Raw genomic sequence first — 21,863 nt, 5'->3', positions numbered from 1 at the left:
CGAATCCAGGCCTCGGCGGCTGTCTTGCTTCTTATTGAACACCTACGCTTGCAGTGTTTTGAATGCAAACGGAGTACGTATGTTACCGTTTCTAACCCCTGTCGAGAACTAGCTTCCAACTTGACTTGCAGAGAGATGCTGAATTGGAAGCGGAGGGTAGTATGACACCACCCTGAGTGCTGCACAATAGTCAGTTGCATTGCAATTTTCCTATACTTTTTCTTGGCACATTTTTTCGGACACGTTTCTTAAACCTGGGGTATGGTGATAGTGACCAAATCAGCTGTGCATAAAGCCAGGGCGTTTAGTGTGGAGTTGGGAAATTCTAAGAATATACAATTTACTGACCACGTGAAGGAGCCAGAGATTGCACAAAAAAATTCTGAAGAGTGAGTAGCTTTTGACAACAGGTGAGATGCAGAATTGAATAGAGTGAGGAGGACCATTCTAATAGTATGCTCTTCATGTTGGTGTGGAATTGCTAAGGGAAAAAAAAATGTATCAGTAATTAATTGCTAGAGAGTGATGTAGGGGAAGCCAGCTATGCTTTCAGCTTGGGAAGGGTCTACATGGCAGCATTCATCACCTTTTTAATGCGAGAGCATTAAAGCTGCCGTTACTCAGAAAATCCGGCGTCAGTGTCGGCATTCACTGTCACTTTTTTCTCCTCTGTGCAGCTGAAAGGAGAGCGCAATGCGGCCGTCCGCCAGAGTGCTTTCCTCATGGGTCAGATGGTGCCCGAGGCACGGTTGCTGTCTGCCCTCGACCAGATCCAGATGCTCGAGATGCAGGCCGCCACTACCAAGGCAGAGCACGAGGCCGAAGTGGGTGATGCTTATTGTCAGCTGAAGGCTCTCGAGGCCGCTTCCTGGAGCGCTCGGTGACAGAGCTCATTACTGTAGTTGATTGAAAATACTGAATGGCGAAAAACATTAGGCAATGACCAATTCATACTTGCAGGTGTGCATGTAATCTGTGTACCTGTTTAGCTACAGGCACATCTATTTTGAATGATGCATTTTGAATGATGCATTTTGAATGATGAACTGTCATTTTGAGGCCAGAGATTGAAAGCCGTCCCTATTTTCCTGACTCGCAATTTATGCTCGATCTGCTTTCCCACAGCAGTGATGAAGCAGAATACCTGCTCAGTGAAGAAAGTGAAAAGCAATGTTCTTCATTGCTCAGCAGGGTATCGCAGCATTTTGCTTAATATTGTGAGGCTTTATAATGTTTATTTGTTTATGTTCAAAGTCACTGGGATGCGACACTGTCATTTTCTCTGTAATGGAAAATGCGCCCCTGGCGCATTTATTTAAGAAGCCCTTTGTTATCTTTCCGAGTGCTTTACTGCTGTCACAACTGTGCAACAATACGGAATAGCTCCAAAGCCATTTAGTAGTGCATTGTGCCTGCTTTGTTTATGCCCTTTGCCATCTGTTTTATTCCACTGTTTATTAGGCACTGCATGAGTCCCGCAGTGCCTAATTGCATCCCGGTGCATACGCCAGCTGAATGAGTCACAGGGATCCTCACGTAGATATGATGTAAAGCAGGTGGCCAGATGACATGAAGTTGCCTGCTGCTAACAATATGATGTCTATGACATGCGATGGCATTGCAAATGAGTAGGCTTTGATTCTCGCCGGCAGGTGTTTTCTTTTCTGTGAGTTGCGAGGCTCTAATTGGGGCCCCCCTTCCCATGACCAGGTGTGTGCCCTGCGTGAGCAGCTGGACTCTGCTCGGGACGAGTCCGGAGAGACGGTGGAGCAGCTCAAGCAGTGCCTGGCAGAGTCCGAGCAGAAGCTGTTTGAATCCCAGAAGAGGGTGCAACAGCTCGAGGAGAGGGGTGAGATCTAAGGGCAGGGGAACACCGCATTGTGGACTATGGCATACTTAATCCGCGCTCGAGTGACACTCTATGCAGCCTTGTGGTCTTGTTCATTGCTCCTGGTAAAGACTGCCTCTGTGGCTCCCTTTGGCCATGTTGATGTTTGCCCGGCTCTAAAAGACTAATTTATTTCAATGGAAATTGAAATTAAGAAAGGAACTTTTTTTTTCTCTCTTACTTGCTTCATGCTTGTTACAGTAAGGTTGAAAAATTTTCTCCGTGATGACAGTTGGGAATTGGATGGTAGTCCTTTCTAGTTTCGGGGATTTGACCAAGAACGAAAATGTCTCGATGCATGCTAGGGAAAGTGATTGGCAGTTTCATGTTAGAGTACCGAAAAATGTCTTAGCTCCATATTGAACTCTTGAGTGTTGAACGAAGCCATGTTTTCTTACTTGGCAGAACATTTTTGTAGCCAGCTAGCCACTGAAGGATGTGTAGCATGCACGGTCACTGTGACAAAAACATGGAGCTGCTCATGCAAACATGCATGGACACACAGTATACTGACAGGGTAGGAGTGTGTGATATCACATACTTCTGTCTCTATGGGCTTTTTAGAACTAGAAACCATGCACATTCTCTGATACATACTTCTAGTTTCGTATGTCAACTCTCGATAATTCAGGCGTGAAGGGGTGTGAAAGTTTCTTCAAGTTTAACGGAAGCCTTTATAATAATGCACTTGATACTGATGGCACTGAAGCATCAGTGCAACAAATTGGAAGCTCGAAATAAGTGAGTTTCAGTCAGTTCCAAGACTATTTGATATCTCGTACTTCCCAGTATTGTTGTTAAATGTTGTTAAATGAGAACAACCATTTTTATAGAGCTATTTTTCTCTCTAAAATTTGCTGGACAAAATTTACTGGACAGTGGGGTGTAGTGGAGAGGCGATCACATTCTTGTAGTTGACTCCAACTAAGCTTTCACATTTGTTTCAAGCGATAGACCAACTCCTGTTTTGTTTTTGTCTTTCCCATGGTGCTGCTGCAGTGAGACAGCTCATTGAAGAAGTGAAGCAGAAGGCTTCGGCTCCAGCGGTTGTTGCCAGCATACCACCACCTCCTCCACCTCCGCCTCCGCCACCCCCTCCACCTTTCAACCCGCTCAGGTGGGTTCGGCGCTAGGTGCATGCATGCTCATTAGAACCATCGGTTCGAGCAAGGTGCTCAAAGTGAGAAGTAATATGGGCAGTGCCTAGCTGATTAAACATTGCATTGGAAGAGGGCCTTTATTTGAGTGTTATGGAATGAAAAGAAAACACTGCTTGGTTCATAACATCATTGCAACAACAAGAACAAGGCACCAATAGTTACTTTGACCAAAGCTTAAACATGTTTCTATGACATGGTAATGTAACACATTGTACATTGTAGTAATTAGCAAAATGGAGGCTGTTCAACGCCAGCCAGCTTGCTTTCTATAATGTACATATAAAATATCGTATTTGCACATAAGTAATATGGCTATAAATATAACACTGAGCAGGGAGTTCTAGATGTAATGAAAAAGAAAAAAATTTTAATGCAGTCAAAGGTGCCAAGGACTCAAAAAAGGGGGGGGGGGGGAGGGGGAGGGGAATAAAATGGCAATGACTCACAAAGCAAAGGATGTGCTAATATTATTTGAGAGGCAATACCTCAGAAATGCGGGTGATTTCACAGCAAAGACTTGCATTGACATACGCAGTCTGTCATTACCGACAGCAGCATTCACTATCGTCATCACCATGCCACAACTGCTTCAAGTTTCGTGTTGGTGGTCCTATGCCTGTTTGCCTTACTTTCTGTTCCTTACTGTGTTGAATGTATCAGTGCCTGCTCTTTTTGAATGGTGTGCACAAGCTTCATTTAACATTCATAGCCACACGCTATTTCACCCAAGTTAACTGACAGGCTAGTTGGTTTCCAGTGATCATATTAATTTCATTTAGAGCGAAACAATGTCAGGCAAAAGTAAGGAACACTGAGGACGAATACTTCGTGCCCTTGTTCCATCATTCTTGTTTCCTACATTTTTCGGTAAATGAGATAAATATAATGACCCTTTACTTAACCTGTGCACACTGAATGGCCCCCAAGATCATTCAAAAGTTCTTCTCTTAGCAGTTTCCTAACCTGTGACAAGTGCCACAGTGTGTTTTGAGGAGCAGCGAGAACACAGTTTGTGCTAGGTTCTCTTATCCATTCTTCTCGTTGTGATTGGGAATCTCTGGTTTGAAGGTAGTGAAATAAAGAAAAGGTTTAATAACAGCCGCACATTAAAGATGCCGTAGAAAATTCACCTTGACGCATTGCACTCACACTCTACTAAAGGGTATTTTACTATCGATCATATCCATACCATCAGCCAGGTGATAGAAAAATGCTCAGAATATAACCAGCCCTTATACATAGCATCCATTGATTACGAGAAAGCCTCTGAGTCAGTCGAAACCTCGGTGGTCATGCAGGCATTACAAAACCAGGCTCTAGACAAGACATATGTGCCAGTATACTGGAAGCTTTATATAGTGGCTGCACAGCAACCGTAGTTCTACATAAAGAAAGTAACAAAATTTCTATTAAAAAAAGTTAGGCAAGGAGACACAATCTCCTCAGTACTATTCACAGCTTGCTTAGAGGAAGTACTTAGAGACTTGGAATGGGAGCAGTTAGCGGTAAGGGTAGATACAGAATACTTCAGTAATGACATTGCCTTGCTAAGTAACTCAGGGGATGAACAGCAAATGGTTGATGACTTGGACAGGAAAGGTGGGAAGGTAGGCTTGAAAATCAATATGCAGAAGACTAAGGTAATTTTCAACAGCCTTGGGAAGGAACAGCAGTTTACGTTAGGTAGCGAAGCACTGGAAATAGTAGGCAAATTGTCTACTTAGGGCAGTTAGTAACCGCAGATTCGGACTATGAAAGGAAAATAACAAAGAGAATAAGGTTGGGATAGAGCGCATTTGGCAAGCACTCGCAGATTATGACTAGCATCTTACTGGTGTCATTCAAGAGGAAGGTATATAACAGTTGCATCTTATCTGTACTCACCTATGGGGCTGAAACATGGAGGCTAACGAAAAGGGTTCTACTTAAGTTGAGGACAACGCAGAGGGCTATAAAACAAAAAATGGTTGGGGTAACATGAAGAGATAGGAAGCATGCAGAGTGGGTCAGAGAAATTACTCGAGTTAATGACATGACAAAGAAGAAGAAGTGGGCATGGACAGGACATGTAGTGCGAAGAGAAGGTAACCAATGGTCGCTTAGGGTACCAAACTGGATTCCAAGGGAAGGAAAGCATAGCAGGGGGCGGCAGAAAGTTAGGTGGACAGGTGAGGTTAAGAAGTTCGCAGGGGTCAAGTGGATGCAGCTAGCACAGGACCGGGTTAATTGGAGCAATATGGGAAAGGCCTTCGCCCTGCAGTGGGTATAGTCTGGCTGATGATGATGGTGATGACTCGCACAAAAGCCGCCCCTGTTAGTTTCACACATGTTAGCGCACCCCGTTACTCACAAGTCAGTTCTCAGGCTGTCATTGTTGCACATGAAGTTTACAGAAAAAAAAAAATGCAGCCAGTCGGTGCTGAGGAGAGAGGGAGGTCAGATTTGGCCAGAACGCATAGAACGCATAGGCTCAAAGGCTGATAGAGGTTATCAAATGAACACTGTATGAACACTGCAAGCCAGACATCTCATGATTCTGATTCTGAATACTGATAAAGTGAAAAAAGAAAAACGCTCGTGATAGTATTCGTTTAAATACGGTATATTTTGACAGCTACAATTGTAGAATAGGAAGTTAATTCATACACTACTGGTTAGTTTTCTGGTTAGACAGCACCAGGATATATCACACTTTTGCACGTTTCCTTATCTGCTAAAGATGAAAACAATGCTTGGAAAGTGCTATAAATATGATGCTGTATGATGTCAGCTGAGAGCTGTTTGCACTACAGCCGTGCCTCATTCTGCTCCTGTATGCATTAGCGGTCAGTAGAGTTTATATTTGATGGAATTTTAGGAACGTTGAACCCATTACCCTAGTCACCACCCTGCTTGAAATAATGTGGTGCACATGTCTCACATGCCTTGCGATCTATGTATGGTACTCGTTGTGACCTAACCTAATGATCTAAATCGCACTATGACTGCTCGCATCCCACTACCCCGGGACTCACTTGGTTGCAAGCTTCTGAATTAGGCTTTTCTACTCAGCACAATCTGGAGAGGGTAGTATTTCCTGCACAGCCATTCACTCAGCACGGCAAATGGCAAGGGATGTCTACCCGGAAGCTTTGCAGTTTAAACCGCGAAACCAGGGGGGGGGGAGGAAAAGACCTATCACTCATTTATTTGCACTTTTACAATGGAATTCTTTGTTGTCCTTTGCTCAAAAACATTTTGTTCACATTAACGCGACAAAACTAGCAATTTCCATTGTTCCAATGTCCGTTGCCTGAACAATAAGCTTCTATATTAATGAGGCCAGAACACGCATAGAAATTTGGTCCCCCCCCCCCCCCCAAAATTGAAATTTGTATGAAAAAGGCACAGGTGTTACACTTTTTCTAGCCTGCAACAGTTTACAGCTTCGCAGGTACTGTGAAGTGCGCTTGGTTTTCTGTGCGTTGGGGTGGGGGGGGGGTTTGCACAGTGTGCATAGCTCTGTATTTCATGGCATGAAACGGCACTACTGCGACATGCATGTTTATTGCTGCACCCTGTCTATGCATCGTCACCTGTCAATTGATAGTTGCTCATGAGCAGTTTGTAAGCTCTCTACTCTGTGTGTTGTCAGTTTAGTATGTGCATAGGCAACTAACATGCTCTTCTCCTCTGCAGGTCTTTGATGGCACTCATCGCCAGCAGCAGAAAGGCAGCAGCACCATCTGCGGCCAACACAAAATCGAGTGAGCCACCTGCCCATGTTTTCTCTTGCCTGGGCCTTATGGGCTGGCCACAAGTTGCAGAAACTGAACAAGCACTGTGTGTATGTGTCTGTCTGTGCATTAAAATTGGCTTCGCTCTTCGAAGCCACTTTGTACGGTCCTTTGCAAAATGCTTTTAGTGGCTGTGGACAAGACAGAATGGAGAAATGAAAAGATGTAAATCAGGGAATCACAGTGCCTGGTCAACCACCACACACTTGAGAAAGAGGTGGACAGGAGGAGGAATAAGGACAGAGTTGGAGAGTTGAGCATAATGATGGTTATCTTTAGAATAATCATTATAATGACTGGAACAGTAGAAACACACACTGAGGGGTTTGGTTTTTAACCAAACAACAACAAGCAATTAGAGCTGATGTAGGATTTCAAAATGCAGGCTGTGCAAAGAAGTGGATGAAACTGTCAACCATGTTCACAGCCAATTTGTGGATTTCATAGGCTAGAGCGGCAGAATGCACTGTTCAAACTTTTGTGTGGGGACTTTTTGCATGCGCACGTGTATATGCAAAAAGTTTCCACATAAAAAGTTGAACAGTGCATCATGCAAGAAGTCCCCACAGAAAAGAATGCACAGTGCACACTGGCGTGCCTGCATTTACGTAATGTTCATTCACATCACTGTCTCTGTCTATTTGGCAGGCATATGCAAATAGACTTAGCTGCGCGATCGCCTTTGTTATTAGTCTTGTGGCCTGTCATGGTAGCTTACTGGTTAGGACATTCAGCCACTGAGTTGTAGGACACATGTTAAGTCCTGGCTTTGGAGATTGCATTTTGATGAAGGCGAAATGCAAGGCAGTTGCGTGCTGTGAAGTTTCAGACATTGCTAAATACTAGGCGGTTGATATTAATCCAGAGGCCTCCACTAGTATGGCATCCCTTACAATCCATGTGTCACTTTGGGATGTTAAACCCCACAGTTTACAATTTGCTTGTCTTGCATGTTTGTTACCTTTATCTGTCAATTTTGATGCTTTTTTTTTTTCTGCTGTGAGTTTTGAGGTGAATTTCTGGCTTATGTAATGCCTGCCCAAAGGGGCAAGCAGATAAATGAAGGGGAACTAAGGGTGCTCGTTATAACACATGAAGGAAAGAAGCCAACAGTCGGCGAGGCCAAGGAAAGCATTGGGGATTGTACTTTGTCTTTTTTCTCTTTTTTCTTTAATTTTTACTTGATAATTACATAAATTAGTAATGTAATGTGTTTAGGGGAAAGATAAATAAACACAAAGTAGAAGGAAAAACAACGTGCCTATGGTGGGAACCAGACCCATGACCTCCGCATATCGCGTCCGGTGCTCTTCCAACTGAGCTACATCGGCCGCTGTCCCCCCTGCTACTTCTTTGGGTATTAATGTTGTCTGTATATGAACCTTGAGAGTGTTCACCAGCCCCACCCTCAACTATAGCGGTGGACGTGGAACGCCCTGTGTTACCACCAGCGTCACGTAGAACGTGATGCTGGCGATAACACGGTCGTGGGTTCGGTTCCCACCGTCGGCACGTTGTTTTTCCTTCTACTTTGTGTTTATTTATCTTTCCTCTAAACACATTACATTACTAATTTATGTGATTATCAAGTAAAAATTAAAAAGAAAAAAGACAAAGTACTATCCCCAATGCTTTCCTTGACCTCGCCGACTGTTGGCTTCTTTCCTGCCTAAAGGGGGTTCTTTGAGGTGAAGTGAAAGTGAGGTTCCATACGGAAAGCACCGTTCGTGCCTTGCTCATTCCTGCAAGTGTTGGCCTTAAAGTTTGAAGTTCTTTGACATGGAACTGTGCTCACAGTTGGCCTAGAAGCCGAGGAAATCAAAAGAATCATCAGCACTTATTGCCTTATTGTGAAGCAACTAGGGGAAGTCATACTGATTTCTATGATTCCACTTATTGGGAATCTGCCGTACCAACGATGCAGGTTCTGGGTAGTGTATCACACTTGTTATATAAGAGGTCCACATGCGTTGCTGCATATTTTTAATGTATTTCCAAAACCTGTAATGAGCGGTGTCATGTTCCGCACTTATCTGTGAATATTGCTAATTCATTACTTCCTTGCAGTATGCGTTGATTGTTCGGTCATCGCGACCTGGCTGGTACTTGGGTGTGGTTTTTCAGAGCTTACCTGTGTCAAACATTTTTCATCCCTAGAGGAAGATCAGCTGCAGATGAAGTTGATGGAGGAAATGATTGAGCAAATCAAGAAGGGTGTCCACCTACGGCCGACTGCACGGCCCATCCAAGAAGAGGTGGGTTTCTAGATGGTTACTGTGCACAGCCTTTATGGGCAGCCTTTAGCACTCTGTATCTGTGTGCTGCTCATCTCGATGATTTGCTTTGGTTGTTGTGGATGTATAGCCTGTAAAACTACTTTAAAAAAAAACGTTTTTCACATTAGGTCTGCTCATCTTGTTCATCCTGTAGAAGGCTGGTTGTAATGTGCTCACAGTTATGAATCCTTCGTCATGTCAAGTAAGCGAGGCCAAAATTACAAGCAGAAGGCTGTTGCTGTGATGATTGCTAGGACGCCGAGGAGATGGGTCACTTGAGGGTGTGCCAATTGACGTTGCTAACCTAAAGGGGAAAAAAAATGAAGGTTTACTTGCAAGCAGCAGTGACACATTACTACCAAGACCACAAAAGCACTCTAAGTTGCAGGCCCTGGTTTACAACCTTTGCAAATTTATGTTACTCTTGGCAGCAGACAGTTTGCTAGGTATAATAATGAGCACAGCATAAAGAAAATACACAGCACTTCATGACACAGAACTGCGACAGCTACGTATGATTTTAATTAAGGTGCATTTTCAGTATGCAAGGCATGCTTCAAAACTACACTTTTTCTGTAAACTCCCGTTAAGATGACCTCAATTAGAACCTTAGCTAGAATCCTAGCTAGTGAAGCTAGTTTAGCATTGGGGCTCTTCAAGGAACTAGTGGGTATGGAATGGGATATCATAGGCCTTAGCGAGGTTACGAGGCCAATAGAGCCATATACTGTACTGAAGGACGGCCATGTATTGTGTTACCGAGGTTTACCTGAGAGACAAGAACTAGGAATAGGGTTCCTTGTCAGTAAGGATATAGCTGGCAATATAGAGAAATTCTGTAGCATTAATGAGAGGGTGGCAGGCATTGTAATTAAGCTTAATAAGCAGTATAAACTGAAGGTTGTACAGGCCTACGCATCAACATCTAGTCATGATGACCAGGCAGTTGAAAGCTGCTACGAAGATGTAGAATCAGCAATGTGGAAAGGAAAAATGCAGTACAGTTAAACCTGGCTATAACGAAATTGTAAAATGTCCGCAATTTTTCGTTACATCCAGGTTTTCGTTAAATGCAGTTTTCGCGTGAAGGCCCAAAAGGACAATTTAGAATGAAAAACAGTTTAAGAATTAGTGTAAAGGAAACCACCTTGAAAGTGTTTACAGTAAATCAGAATTATTTGAAGTCATAAGCGCGGCGCGACTGCGGTGGCAGCCTCCACTGCCTCCGTGGCTCGCGCGACGCATCTACCAAGGAGCGGAGGAAGGGAGTAGAGGAGGAATCAGTCTGGGGGAGAGCGCTCGTGTTAGCGCTGCCACTGCTGCCCCGCGTGCCATGCCAAGCGCGCTCGTCCACTACCGTTTTCCAAGGAAACCGACTCCACATCGCGTTGCCAGCGCACTCCGCTGTTCCCATTACCGACGCGCGGGAGCCCGCGAGCAACCGCTTGGCAGTGATGGACGCGGTTCTCGTCATTTTTACTTCTTTTTTGTTATTTTTTGCAACATTTAAGCATTGACTGTTGTAGTGCCATGTTCAGACAGCGAAAGCAGCAGATACTGCTGTGTCTGCTGCTGAGATGTGGCGTCGGCGCTGAAACACGGCGCGTTGTATCAACTGCGGTCACTCGCTGCTATAGTAGGTGTTCCTCTCACTTCAGTTCGTTTTTTATCCTCCTGAAACTTGCGAGGTTCTGCCAAATTTTCACTAACTCGGCATTAGCTAAGAGACAGTCGACACTGCGAGTTTGTTATATTAAGGTCAACCACCGCGACATGTTCGTTACATGGAGTTTTTAAATGCATTTTCTTCAACGAGAGTAGAAAACTGGGCAAGTTAGTATGGATTCATCTTGTAGACAACGGGGATTTAAAAATTTCGTAATATAGAGGAATTTGCATGGAGGTTTGTTACATAGAGATTTCTGTATAATTGGTGGGCGACGTCAATGCTAAGGTAGGGAAAAAGCAGGCAGGAGACCAGGCAGTAGGTGACTATAACATTGGTTCTAAGAATAGCAGGGGGCAGTTACTAGTTGCGTTTGCAAAGTGCAGTAACTTAAGAATCATGAATATCTCCTTCAGCAACCGGAAGAACCGAAGTGAACATGGAAAAGCCCTAATGGGGAAACTAAAAATGAAATTAACTTCATGCTGCGTTCTAACACCGCCATTATGCAAGATGTAGAGGTAATCGGGAAAGTGCGATGCAGTGACCTCAAGATGGTAAGGTCTCAAATTAGCCTAAATCTGAAGAGGGAACGAAACAGATTAGTACGAAAGCAGTCCATTAACGAATTAGCGGTGAGGGGAAGGGCAGAAGAGTTCAGGATCTCACTACAGAATAGATATCCAGCTCTAACCGAGGATGATGACATTAACATTGAAGCAATGAACAATAATTTCAAAGATATCATTACTGAGTGCGCTATAGAAATAGACGGTAGGATAGTTAGAGAGGATGCCGGTAAGCTGTTTAAGGAGACGAGAGATTTGATTAAGAAACACCAAAGTATGAAAGCTTCCAATCCAACAGACAGGATAGAACTGCCAGAGATATCAAAGCTAATCAATAAGCGTAAAATGGCCGATATAAGGAAGTATAATACGGGGGAAATTGAGCATGCTCTAAAGAATGTGGGAAGCTTTAAAGCAGTGAAGAGGAAATTGGGCAGAGGCAAAAATCAGATGTTTATTTATTTATTTATTTATTTATTTATTTATTTATTTATTCAAATAAATAAATAAATAAACATCTGATGTAAGTGCTAAAAGACAAGGCAGGCAATGTTGTCACGAATATGGACAAGATAGTCAATGTAGCCGAGGAGTTCTATACTGATCTGTACAGTAGCCAAAGTAGTCGGGACAATAATGAAATGGGCAGTAGGGAAAGCAGTCAGACGTTCCAGTAGTGACGAAGGACGAGGTTAGGAAAGCTCTAGAAACTAAGAAAAAGAGAAAAGCAGCTGGAGAGGATCAGGTAACTGTAGATTTGTTGAAGGATGGGGAGGATATCGTGCTAGGAAAACTGGCCACTCTGTATGTGCAATGCTTGTTGTCATTGATGGTATCGGATTCATGGAAGAATGCTAACATTACCTTAATTCATAAGAAAGGGGACTCTAAGGACCTTAAAAATTACAGACCAATCAGCTTACTATCTGTTACGTATAAGGTATTTACTAAGGTAATCGCTAATAGAATTAAGGCAACTTTAGACTTCAATCAAGAAAAAGATTGAGCAGGTTTTCGAAAAGGGTACTATGCTAATGATCGTATCCATGCCATCAACCAGGTGATAGAAAGATGCTTAGAATATATACATAGTAGCATCCATTGACTACTAAAAAGCATTTGACTAAGTAGAAAACTTGGCGGTCATGCAGGCATTGTGAAATGAGGGTTTGAATGAGTTGTATGTGAAACTACTGGGAGCTTTATATGGTGGCTGCACAGCAACCATGTAGTGCGGAGAGGACAACCGATGGTCACTTAGGGTAACAAACTGGATTCTAAGGGAAGGAAAATGTAGCAGGGGGTGGCAGAAAGTTAAGTGGGCGGATGAGGTTAAGACGTTTGCAGGGATCAAGTGGATGCAACTAGCTCAGGACCGGGTTGATTGGAGGAATACGGGAGAGGTCTTTACCCTGCAGTGGGTATAGTCTGGATAATGATGATGATGATGATGAAGGCAGAGCTTCTTAGATCTTACCTGCATGGCTGTGAGGAGGTTATTTAAAACCCACCAATCAAAGGGCTGATTTAGTGGTATTAAACACACGACGAGACCGGTCAAACTAGAAACACGTCTTTTTATACAAAAACATTAGACAAAAAATAAAAATAAGTAAAAAAAAAAAGATAACAGACAAAATGATGAATACGAACTCACAACAGTCGCCGGACGCTGGAAGAAGGAAGTCTATACGGACGCTCCCAGTTGCGTGGGCTCGGAGTGCCTAGAATGCCTGGTGTCCACAGGCACTTGGGTCAAGTCAGCAGCTGGCTTGGCGGCGGGAGACGCTCAGGCGAGGCGAGAGGACTCAGGTTGCCGTCACGCGGCAGGAACACCCAATTTCTGGGTGTGTCTGTCCAGCGCACCTAGCACGATACCGAACGTGAGTGCTGGCTGCGTGCTCCAGGAGCACAACAGGTGTCGACCACTCCCAGATCTGGTCACCCGGGTCATAGGACAGGTGGGACGCGGTCAGCAGGAGCTCCGTGGCCACTCCCAGGTCTGGTATCCCGTGCTGTAGGCCAGGCGGGACGCGATCAGCCGCAGCTCCTTGACCACCTATCCTCCAGCAGTGCTGCTCCGCCGATCTGTCTTATGTGTCACTCTGTCTTGCGTGGCATTTCCCCGCGCGCGCCACATCCTCTCGTTATCTTCTCTTCTCCCTTGTGCTGGGAGTTGTATACAGCATGTGGCGCTGGCTCCTTACAATGGCGCATCAATTTGATGTGGACAGGTGTTACTTGCGATTCACTTGTCACACACAGTGCATCTTGACCCGGGGCTCATAGGGTTTGGAGCCATATGTTCATGTGATGCAGCATTGCGACACATGCCACTGGGGCCACATGTGCTGCCACATGTGCATTGCTTGTGACAGATGGGAAGATCCACAGTGCTCCTCTACATAAGGTTGCTTAGAGCCACATTGTGGAAGGAGCAGGTTTTCTGGTTATGGTTCCATTCGTGTGGTGTTGCTAGGTCTAACCTGCTTCGCATTGAAGCCAAAACAAATAGTGAGGTACCTATTCCTGTTACCCATGCATTCTAAACAGAATGATCGCTAATTAATATACAGTTTCTACAAAGCTCTTGGCAATGAAGCATGGCAGAGGAAAGCCAGAGCTAGGGTTTGGTTAGTTAGGCTGGCTTCATTGCACGACAATAATGTGGCGTGAAAAGGGACTGAAAACCAACCTTACCCCATTTTTCACCTTGTCGCTTTCATATATCGAACGACTAGGAAAATATTTTCGAGTGGATAATGTGCGTGTTGAAAATAGTCGATAATTCCAAATCTCCAGATTCAATATACCTGGCTGCAATATTTATCCAGTCGTGGCTGTTTCCAATTCCTTTCTTTAACGAATATATTTTGTCATGCTACTGCCATTTTTTACCATGTACCTTGCCTTCATTGGGTGCCTGTGTTTGCATTTAGCCGTGTGTCTCCAAATAGTGTTGGCAGCGATTGGTAGCGCATAGAATAAAAAGAAATGTGTGCTCTGTCACCAGCCTGTCGCATTAACTGGACACAAATACTTTGCCCCTTGCCTTTCAGGAGCCAGAGGAGAAGTCCTCTTCAGAGCCAGCTTTGAATGAGGTGCTGAACATCCTGGTGAGTGACACTGGTGAGAGTGTAAAGTTCCACTCAGCAGATTCTACTCAGATCAGCCCATTTTGCCTTTGATTCTAGAGATTGATCCTTCTGTGTGCATGCAACGTGCATGCAATCCTTTTTATATCAAGACAAAACTGCAGCAGCTTCGATTGCTTTTAGGGATGTGTGAGTACTTGAAATTTTGAATGCGAATCGAGTATGTTTGTACTTGTATTCATATTTGAAAAAGTGGTATTCGGGATTTCTGAATATTAGAAAATTACCGAATCCACCAGAATTTCACCACAGTTTGCCCGCACTTTGCACTTCACCACAATACTTGAGCTTTGCAGTGAAGCATCCTCAAAACGCGACAGCGCCGTTTTGTGAAGAGGGACCGTCTCTTTTTGGGAAGGGGCTGAGCACTTGACGAAACTGGGAAAAAAACGTCGTTATTATGATGGTTTCATGTCAAATGGAGACGACCATTCTACAGGTGTTCATCATGTAAAATTGCTCTGATACAGGTTTTGGCAGTTTCTCCACACCCATTTGTTAATGCGAGCTTTCAGTTAATTCGAGCATTTTTTATAGCCCCTTGAAGGTTGAATTTATGATAGTTTACAGTATTCAACAGCGATATGACCACCCGGTTTCATGCAGGTCCTTTTTATAGGAAAAAGCTTATATATATGTACTCATAAAAGCTATATAAAACTTGCACTGGATATTTTGGTTGCGTATGCACTTTTATGCTCCTGTAGTTTAGTTTTATTTGCAAATGTGATGTGAATTTTGAAACAAAAAGGACGAACAGCATTTTCTATTTTTTTTAATTTTCCATGTTCTTTTTCATTGATCGGATATTCGATTCAATATTTGAAGGCATTTTTTTGGCCACATTCATATTAAAAAATTTCATTATTCGCGCACCCCTGATTATTCTTAAATGGGAACCTAAAAAATATCTTTTAATTGTTGCAAATATCCTCGCCATTGTGTTGAGGAGAAGCTAGACTCGGCATACATGATCGCAACCGCGCATTTAGCCAGCATGTTTAGCCATGACTTTGAAGAGGCAGACTTTTGCAATCGATCAACTCTGCAGTCACTGCTTGACCTGCGTGTTTTGCTGTTTTGCGGATGCGTGCAGAGTGACATCAAGCAGCGCAAGAACTCCCGTGCGGGGGTGCGGCTCTGCGACTCTCTGGACTCCCTGGCCAGCAGCTCCTCTGGCAGCCGGGAGGAGCAGAGTGAGCTGGAGCGCCTCTTCCACTCCAAGAACCTTCGGCACAGGGCTGAAGGTGAGTGCCGTTCAGTGTCCTCTGGTAGATGTGCTCTATACTAACACTGTGCTGCTGTTCCTGGTTGTAGTGGACCAGGATAAGAATTAACTTTTTGAAGGGCAGGATTGTGGGCCATTTGATGGCATATTGTCACGTGGTTGTGACAGTGCTGAGGTAACAGGCAACGAGGCTGAAGTTGCACTAAAATGAACTCTTTATCTGGATGACCTGTGCCTTCAAAAAAAGTAAGCAACTCTGTGGTGGTGGAGGCAGTCGCTGCATGTCGGTCGTCAAACTAATTTAAGCTCGGTGTAGAAACATCTAGATAAATTTGCCAAAAGTGATGAGAACAGCTTGAAACAATGTGGAAGCAGAAGCAGAAGCGAGTGGCTGCAATCATTCTAGATACGTCTTGGTGCATATTGCGCGACAAAGATAAATTCGTGCCCAGCGAGTTGGGCATGCACAAAAAATAGAGCAAAATGTTCGCATTGTTGCCTAGATTGTTCTGAGCGTTACAGACAAGGATGCTTGCTTGCTGCTTTTGGAAATGACAAATAGAGATTACAATAACTTGGGTCAGTATGTTTACGGTAGGGGGGAGAGGGAGCAGTTAACGAGACACACAGACAAGGTGGAGAAGGTGGCCACTTCTGATCCAATAGAATTCCTTCAAATGCCATTGCAAACGACTTGGCGTAAGCCTTATAGGAAGTGCTCACGACCACTGGAGTGCAGGCGCTGCTTCTCTCTGCATGTCCCCCTTCCCTTGATTCCTGCCTAGATGTCATTTGGCTTGAAAAAGATACCTTTTCCTCGTGTTACCAATTTTGCAAGCTGGAATTATATATAGGTGGTTATAGGGATGCACTGTTATAGGGATTATAGGGGTGCATTGGGAATGTGCTACTGGAGACTTGATCCGTTGTCATAGCATAAATGTTCCCCTAGAGTTTCGCTTTTTACAGGCTGCAATGTCAAAGATTGCACAAGCTTGCCAAATAGTGATGTCTTTTGCTGCTGTGAGCCTGTGTGACTTTAGGGAGCTCTGCGTATCGCAGCACTCAACAAAGCCATCAGCATGTCACTGTTCTGCAGGCACGTGCGACTCATGCGTTCACCTCTTCATGTCTAACCTCACAGAAGCTGGGACCAGAACTTTGACACAGAAGCAAACCTGCAAAATTATACCATATTTTCTGCCTTGTAAGACGCACACCTAATATTGAGAGGCTTTTGTGCTAAATTAATACTGTTGTAAACAGATTTAAACAATTTTAAAGCTGCTTGCACCATGCCATATTTAATCTAGGAACAAAAACAGTGCATCTTATGCATCAGAAAATGCAGTATCCAAAGCACACTGGGCCTATATGTTCTCAATTTTTGCTGTTCCTTAAAACTTCGCATGTCACTGTCACCAAAAAAAGAAAGGGAGAAAAAAATTGGCCCCATAAATATAGCATCTGAATTCTAATTCACATAGTTGAATTGCAAAGGAATTTCTGCGCCAAATTCTTCAGTAGCGAAAAAACCATGGCATAATCCATAGGACTAGAAGATGTAAATAAACTGAAATTAGTGCATGTTGAAAGGTCAGACGAGAAGGTCTAGTGAGTGCAGATTATTCTGAAAGATGGCATTGTGTGCATAGGCCTGCTTACAAAAGCAAGAGCTCTGAACACGCAATTCCTTACATTAAGTGCATAAAATGCAGCTATGATTTCTGACACTGGAGAAATTCAGTTAGCAACTGTCATCTGGCCACCCTGATGTGTACTAGTAGCACTATGAAGTAGGGAAGGGCCTTCGGAGAGGTTAACAAAAAAATTCATGTTACTTTTGGAACAAGATTAGGCACTATCTGTCGTGCACAGAGAAACTATATTTGATTGAAGTGTTCATCACTATGTGACCCAATTATTAGGCTGGATTTTTTAATTTATTCAAGAAGTATGTGGTTCAGGCAACAATGACACTACATAGTTTAACTGCTTCCTTAAACAATACCTTCAGCTGTACAATAATGCCCTTAGCTTTTCATGACGTGCATATGATTTTTGTGCCTCCCGGATATAATTTCATTATCTATGTGGTTGCAGAAAGAGAGAAGAACTTTGTTATGGTATGGAACTAGGCATCAAGGATGTCTGGCACCAGGGTCACCAAACCTGACTGTGTGAAATGTCCAAAGTCCACATGTTTAGCTTTGATAGCTTTGAGACCTAAATCAGTGACCCACACTCCATCTTTCATCCATAAAATCTCTGTTCCACATTCGCGAGCGCAAAGTCTAGTTCAGAGCTCTTTGTGGATTATATTCGGATGGAGTAATACACGAAGAGAGCCAACAGTCACTGAACCCAAGGTGGAAAGTATAGGGCAATATTTCTTGGCTCAGAATGAAGCATTGCCATCCTTGTGTGTCATCTCTGCGCCAACATCAGACTCCGTTTCTCTCTCTCTGTTTTTTTCAGCCGATTCTGAGAGCTTGCGCTCTATTAAGAGCTTGGACGTGGACGCCTCAGACAACAGCTGACTGCTTTGACTGTTTCTTCTTCGATGCCGTCTTTTGCAACACTACAGGGCGCAGCACAGATGCGTCCTGCGCTTTCTGCTCGCAGCAATATTCCGTGCAATCATGTTTTGCCGCAAGGCAACAAAAGGAACACTTTTATCCTCTGAGACAACGTGGGACCATTTTATGTATGCCTATACTCGAGTTCGAACACTACTTTTGTGTGCTGTTGGTAGTATTTATGTTTTAACCGAGAGCACTGAAGAAACTCGTGCCTTCAATTAACTCAGCTGTCTGCGCATTGTTGTGATTTCAGACTGTGTGTGTATACTCCGTGCATCTAGTGCCAACAACTTTAGACTTACTCCAGGAAGTACAATGAAACCTTTTTACATAAGCGCGTCGTTGGATGCAGTGGCAGATTTTGTCATGTGACTGTCATGTGCACGTGCATGTTTCTTCCCATGCCATCCTGTTGAAGCATGTGCAGCACCCCTCATGGAAATGATAAGCACTGTCATTGTTTGCACATGCCAGCCACCTCCTCCGCACATTTATGGAATATTGATGTGGTCACAGTGTTCAGAGATCAAATGGAATAGGTTCTGTGGGAAGGTAGCATTTCTTGGTACGTTGTAGTCAACAATTCTCGCAGGTCTGCCCGCTGCTTGCAGCCATCTTGCACAGGTCAACCTGAGTGAACACAGAGACAAAAGGTTACCACGTTGTAGTGACAAACCTCGCAAGGTGTTTTCATAAACTGCAGTGATGTCGAGGCAGTACTGCACCACAGATTCTGGAGGCTGACGTTGCTATTCGCTTCCAGACACTGACCGCCAGACATTGACCACAGAGTCCTATTTAGTCTGAGGCATTTGTTTGGTGTGCGATGTCAGTGCACGTTAATTCTCAGGTGGTCGAGATTACTCCATACTTCTCCTACTACAGCACCTCTTTCTCTCTCTCTGCTTTCTCCACCACTTTCCTCCCTTCCCTTGCTGCGTGGTTCAGGTGTCTACAGAAATGTGACAGATACTACGTCTTACCTTTCCTGTGAATCCATTATTATTTATTATTGAAATTTTAGTAGAAACATTCGATAGGGTTGTCCTCAGTTCCCCTTTAAAGGAGTTCAGACGTCGATCTTTAAGATGCATGGTTTTTCTTTGAAATGGTGCACAACACGTTAGGGTACATGAGTGACAACATGGAGTTCACCTACAGCAGCTAAATAATTTATAATAAATTTTTTTCTCATGCAGTTCACTTTCAGTTTTCACCGCTGCTCAGAAAAATTCAGGTCACCTGAGTTGTAAAGAAACTGCAATACAGCCTTTGCTCATTCTTTTTTTTGTGCATGTTTCCTTCCTTGCTATACTTAGTATAGGAAGGAATTCAGTTATAGTTTACACCTATATTAGTAAACAAGTGCAAAAAGACTTCTCCTTCTGTGTGTTATACCTCGAGGGGATGAAACAGATCTTTGCGACTAGGCTCTGCTCTAAAATTCTAATTCCTTAGTTATCTTATTGACCGATGAAGTGTTGACACGTCTTAATTTGTGCGAGTCTATTCGTGTGCTGAAGTCACTCGAGCTGTGTACCAGCTGGCTCAGGTACAACCAGTTTTGCAACATTTGGGGTCCCCCCTCTTTTAAGGCAAATAGGGGCAGGTAAGGAATACTCTGTTGTGTCACCATAAACTCTTCTTTCTTTACCTCGAGTAAAAGTGAGAAAGCATAGGAGTTTTTCTTTTTTAGCGTCCTTGTTCAGGCTCCTCACACTCAAAAATGAGCCTTTTGGTTTGCGTGGTCCTCCTCCTGCTCCGCTTCAATTTCTACTCCTTTGAAGAATGGGCCATTAATGAGTGGTATTGCGAAGCCGAAACATGTTTCCGCCAAGATGTTGCTAGCCGCGAGAAAAAAGCATGCATGAGCTGCAAAAGTTTTTCATGTGCCGTGTGCCTTATCATGTCTGGTGCTAACTTTAAGGAATGGACTTTACTGTTAGCATACCGTGCAATTTAACCTCGTTCAACTGCCGAGTGGGACCACAGAGTAGAAAAGCGCTTTCCGTCTTTGCACCAGGTGCGAAGCTTGCCACAGAACTTCATGAGAAGTCTGGCAGATTGTCATGCCGTCTGTGGGCATCAGAGCCATATGCTCAGAGTGAAACTGGGAGGGTTTGGTGTCGCTGACTCAAGTTGACGATGGGTGGTGTTTTACAAGTAATGTAGCTACAGAGCTTAGTGCTATTGCGCACTACACTGAAGGTGTGAACATGACTCCACTGTGCTGCTTTTATGTCCCTCGTTACATGTGTTCAAAGTGTCAAATTGTTGACATCTCATGCAGTTTTACTTGGTAGTGCAGGCTGCCATCCATCTTTATTTATTTAATTAATCATACTTTTTTGCATTATAAAAAGTAATTATGACAAAATTATGTCCTCAGCCTCGTCACATTTTTGTTTTTTACTTGAAAGCGGGCTGTGGTGAAGGACCTAAGTTTGTTTTTAGGGTTTTTTTGTCACGTCATTAAAGAAACTGGTGGTAGAGCATTGTGAAGATCAAAATTTATACTGAATAGAGAACTCTACCCACTCAAAGCAATCTCAGTTCCAGCAGTGTACAATTTTTTACAGTTCACATTGATGCAAATGCCCTGTCAATTTTATTGTTGCTGAAAAACACATCAATAACTGTATAGTGCAACTTGTTCATTCATGTTCTTTCAAGACGTATATTTTCTGCTCGTGGTTGTGTAACTAAATGCAGGGCTAGAAACATTAACACTTGTTGCCAGCAATGAGGGCAATGTACATTGCTTCCCGTAGGGCATAGAGTGTACTGGGTCCCCTTTCTGGCATTTTATTTTTGTCATGTTGCCTTCTGTTTGATGCACGAATTGTGAATTCCGCTTCAAATAAAATGAACACTACCAGAGCATTCCTCCGAGTTCCATCATGCAGTCTGATGCCTGCAAATTTGTAGCCCCAAGGGCCAGTTATGGTAATGAGATGTAAATATGGTATCTTGTGCCTCATGCACACGCGCACACTTTTAACGCTGAAAGCAGTGTGCTGGGGTGTGTGGATAATGAAAGTTAAGCGTAAATTCCGATGAAACAGGCCTTGCTGCAGTGGCTCCCCGGTTAGATGCCTGGCTGCTGAGTCAGAGTACCCGGGTTTAATACCGGCCACAGCAACTGCGCAGCAGCGTGTATTTATTCCCCCTCAGTATTCACTTGCTCCATTGTTACCAGCACATATTAACAATGTCGCAGACGAGTTGCACAGATACGAGAGAATAAAACTTGTTTGTACGCAAAAACAAGCCTTATGGCACTGTGCCTTGCAAGATGGTCTTGCTGCCACATAACACTACTGAAGCATGCATAGTAATTTGTATTGTAGCTGTGGCGAGGAGTTTCAACATTTTAAACTGAGAAAACCCGATAAATATGTATATCCTGGATTCAGGTTTTCATACTACTCAGTCTTAACTGCTTAGGGCAGGTGCTAGGTTCAGTAGGCTTTTCCCCTGCATGCAATAACATGTAAGGACAGTGACTAGAAACCATGTACATACAAACTTTGAGAAGAATGTCACGTTCTGGTTACTGTGAA

At 43.6% G+C, this 21,863-nt stretch overlaps 1 protein-coding gene across 3 annotated transcripts in view; it reads left to right on the top strand.

Moving 5' to 3' along the window:
- Positions 1–21,180, top strand: part of LOC146200165 (shootin-1-like) — a 51,998-nt gene extending 30,818 nt beyond the window's left edge. For all 3 annotated transcript variants that reach the window (XM_084595393.1, XM_084595395.1, XM_084595394.1), the window contains 8 exons: positions 678–824; positions 1,711–1,849; positions 2,888–3,005; positions 6,727–6,794; positions 8,982–9,079; positions 14,395–14,451; positions 15,587–15,737; positions 18,197–21,180. In XM_084595393.1, the coding sequence (XP_084451519.1) occupies positions 678–824; positions 1,711–1,849; positions 2,888–3,005; positions 6,727–6,794; positions 8,982–9,079; positions 14,395–14,451; positions 15,587–15,737; positions 18,197–18,258 (840 nt within the window). In that variant the 3' untranslated portion in view covers positions 18,259–21,180. The remainder of the gene's footprint in view (positions 1–677; positions 825–1,710; positions 1,850–2,887; positions 3,006–6,726; positions 6,795–8,981; positions 9,080–14,394; positions 14,452–15,586; positions 15,738–18,196) is intronic.
- Positions 21,181–21,863: the final 683 nt, after the last annotated feature.

Source organism: Amblyomma maculatum, chromosome 2, assembly GCF_055883805.1.
Source record: "Amblyomma maculatum isolate TAMU_Amacu chromosome 2, ASM5588380v1, whole genome shotgun sequence".
Taxonomy (NCBI): domain Eukaryota; kingdom Metazoa; phylum Arthropoda; class Arachnida; order Ixodida; family Ixodidae; genus Amblyomma; species Amblyomma maculatum.
This window is presented reverse-complemented; position numbering and strand designations above follow the sequence as displayed.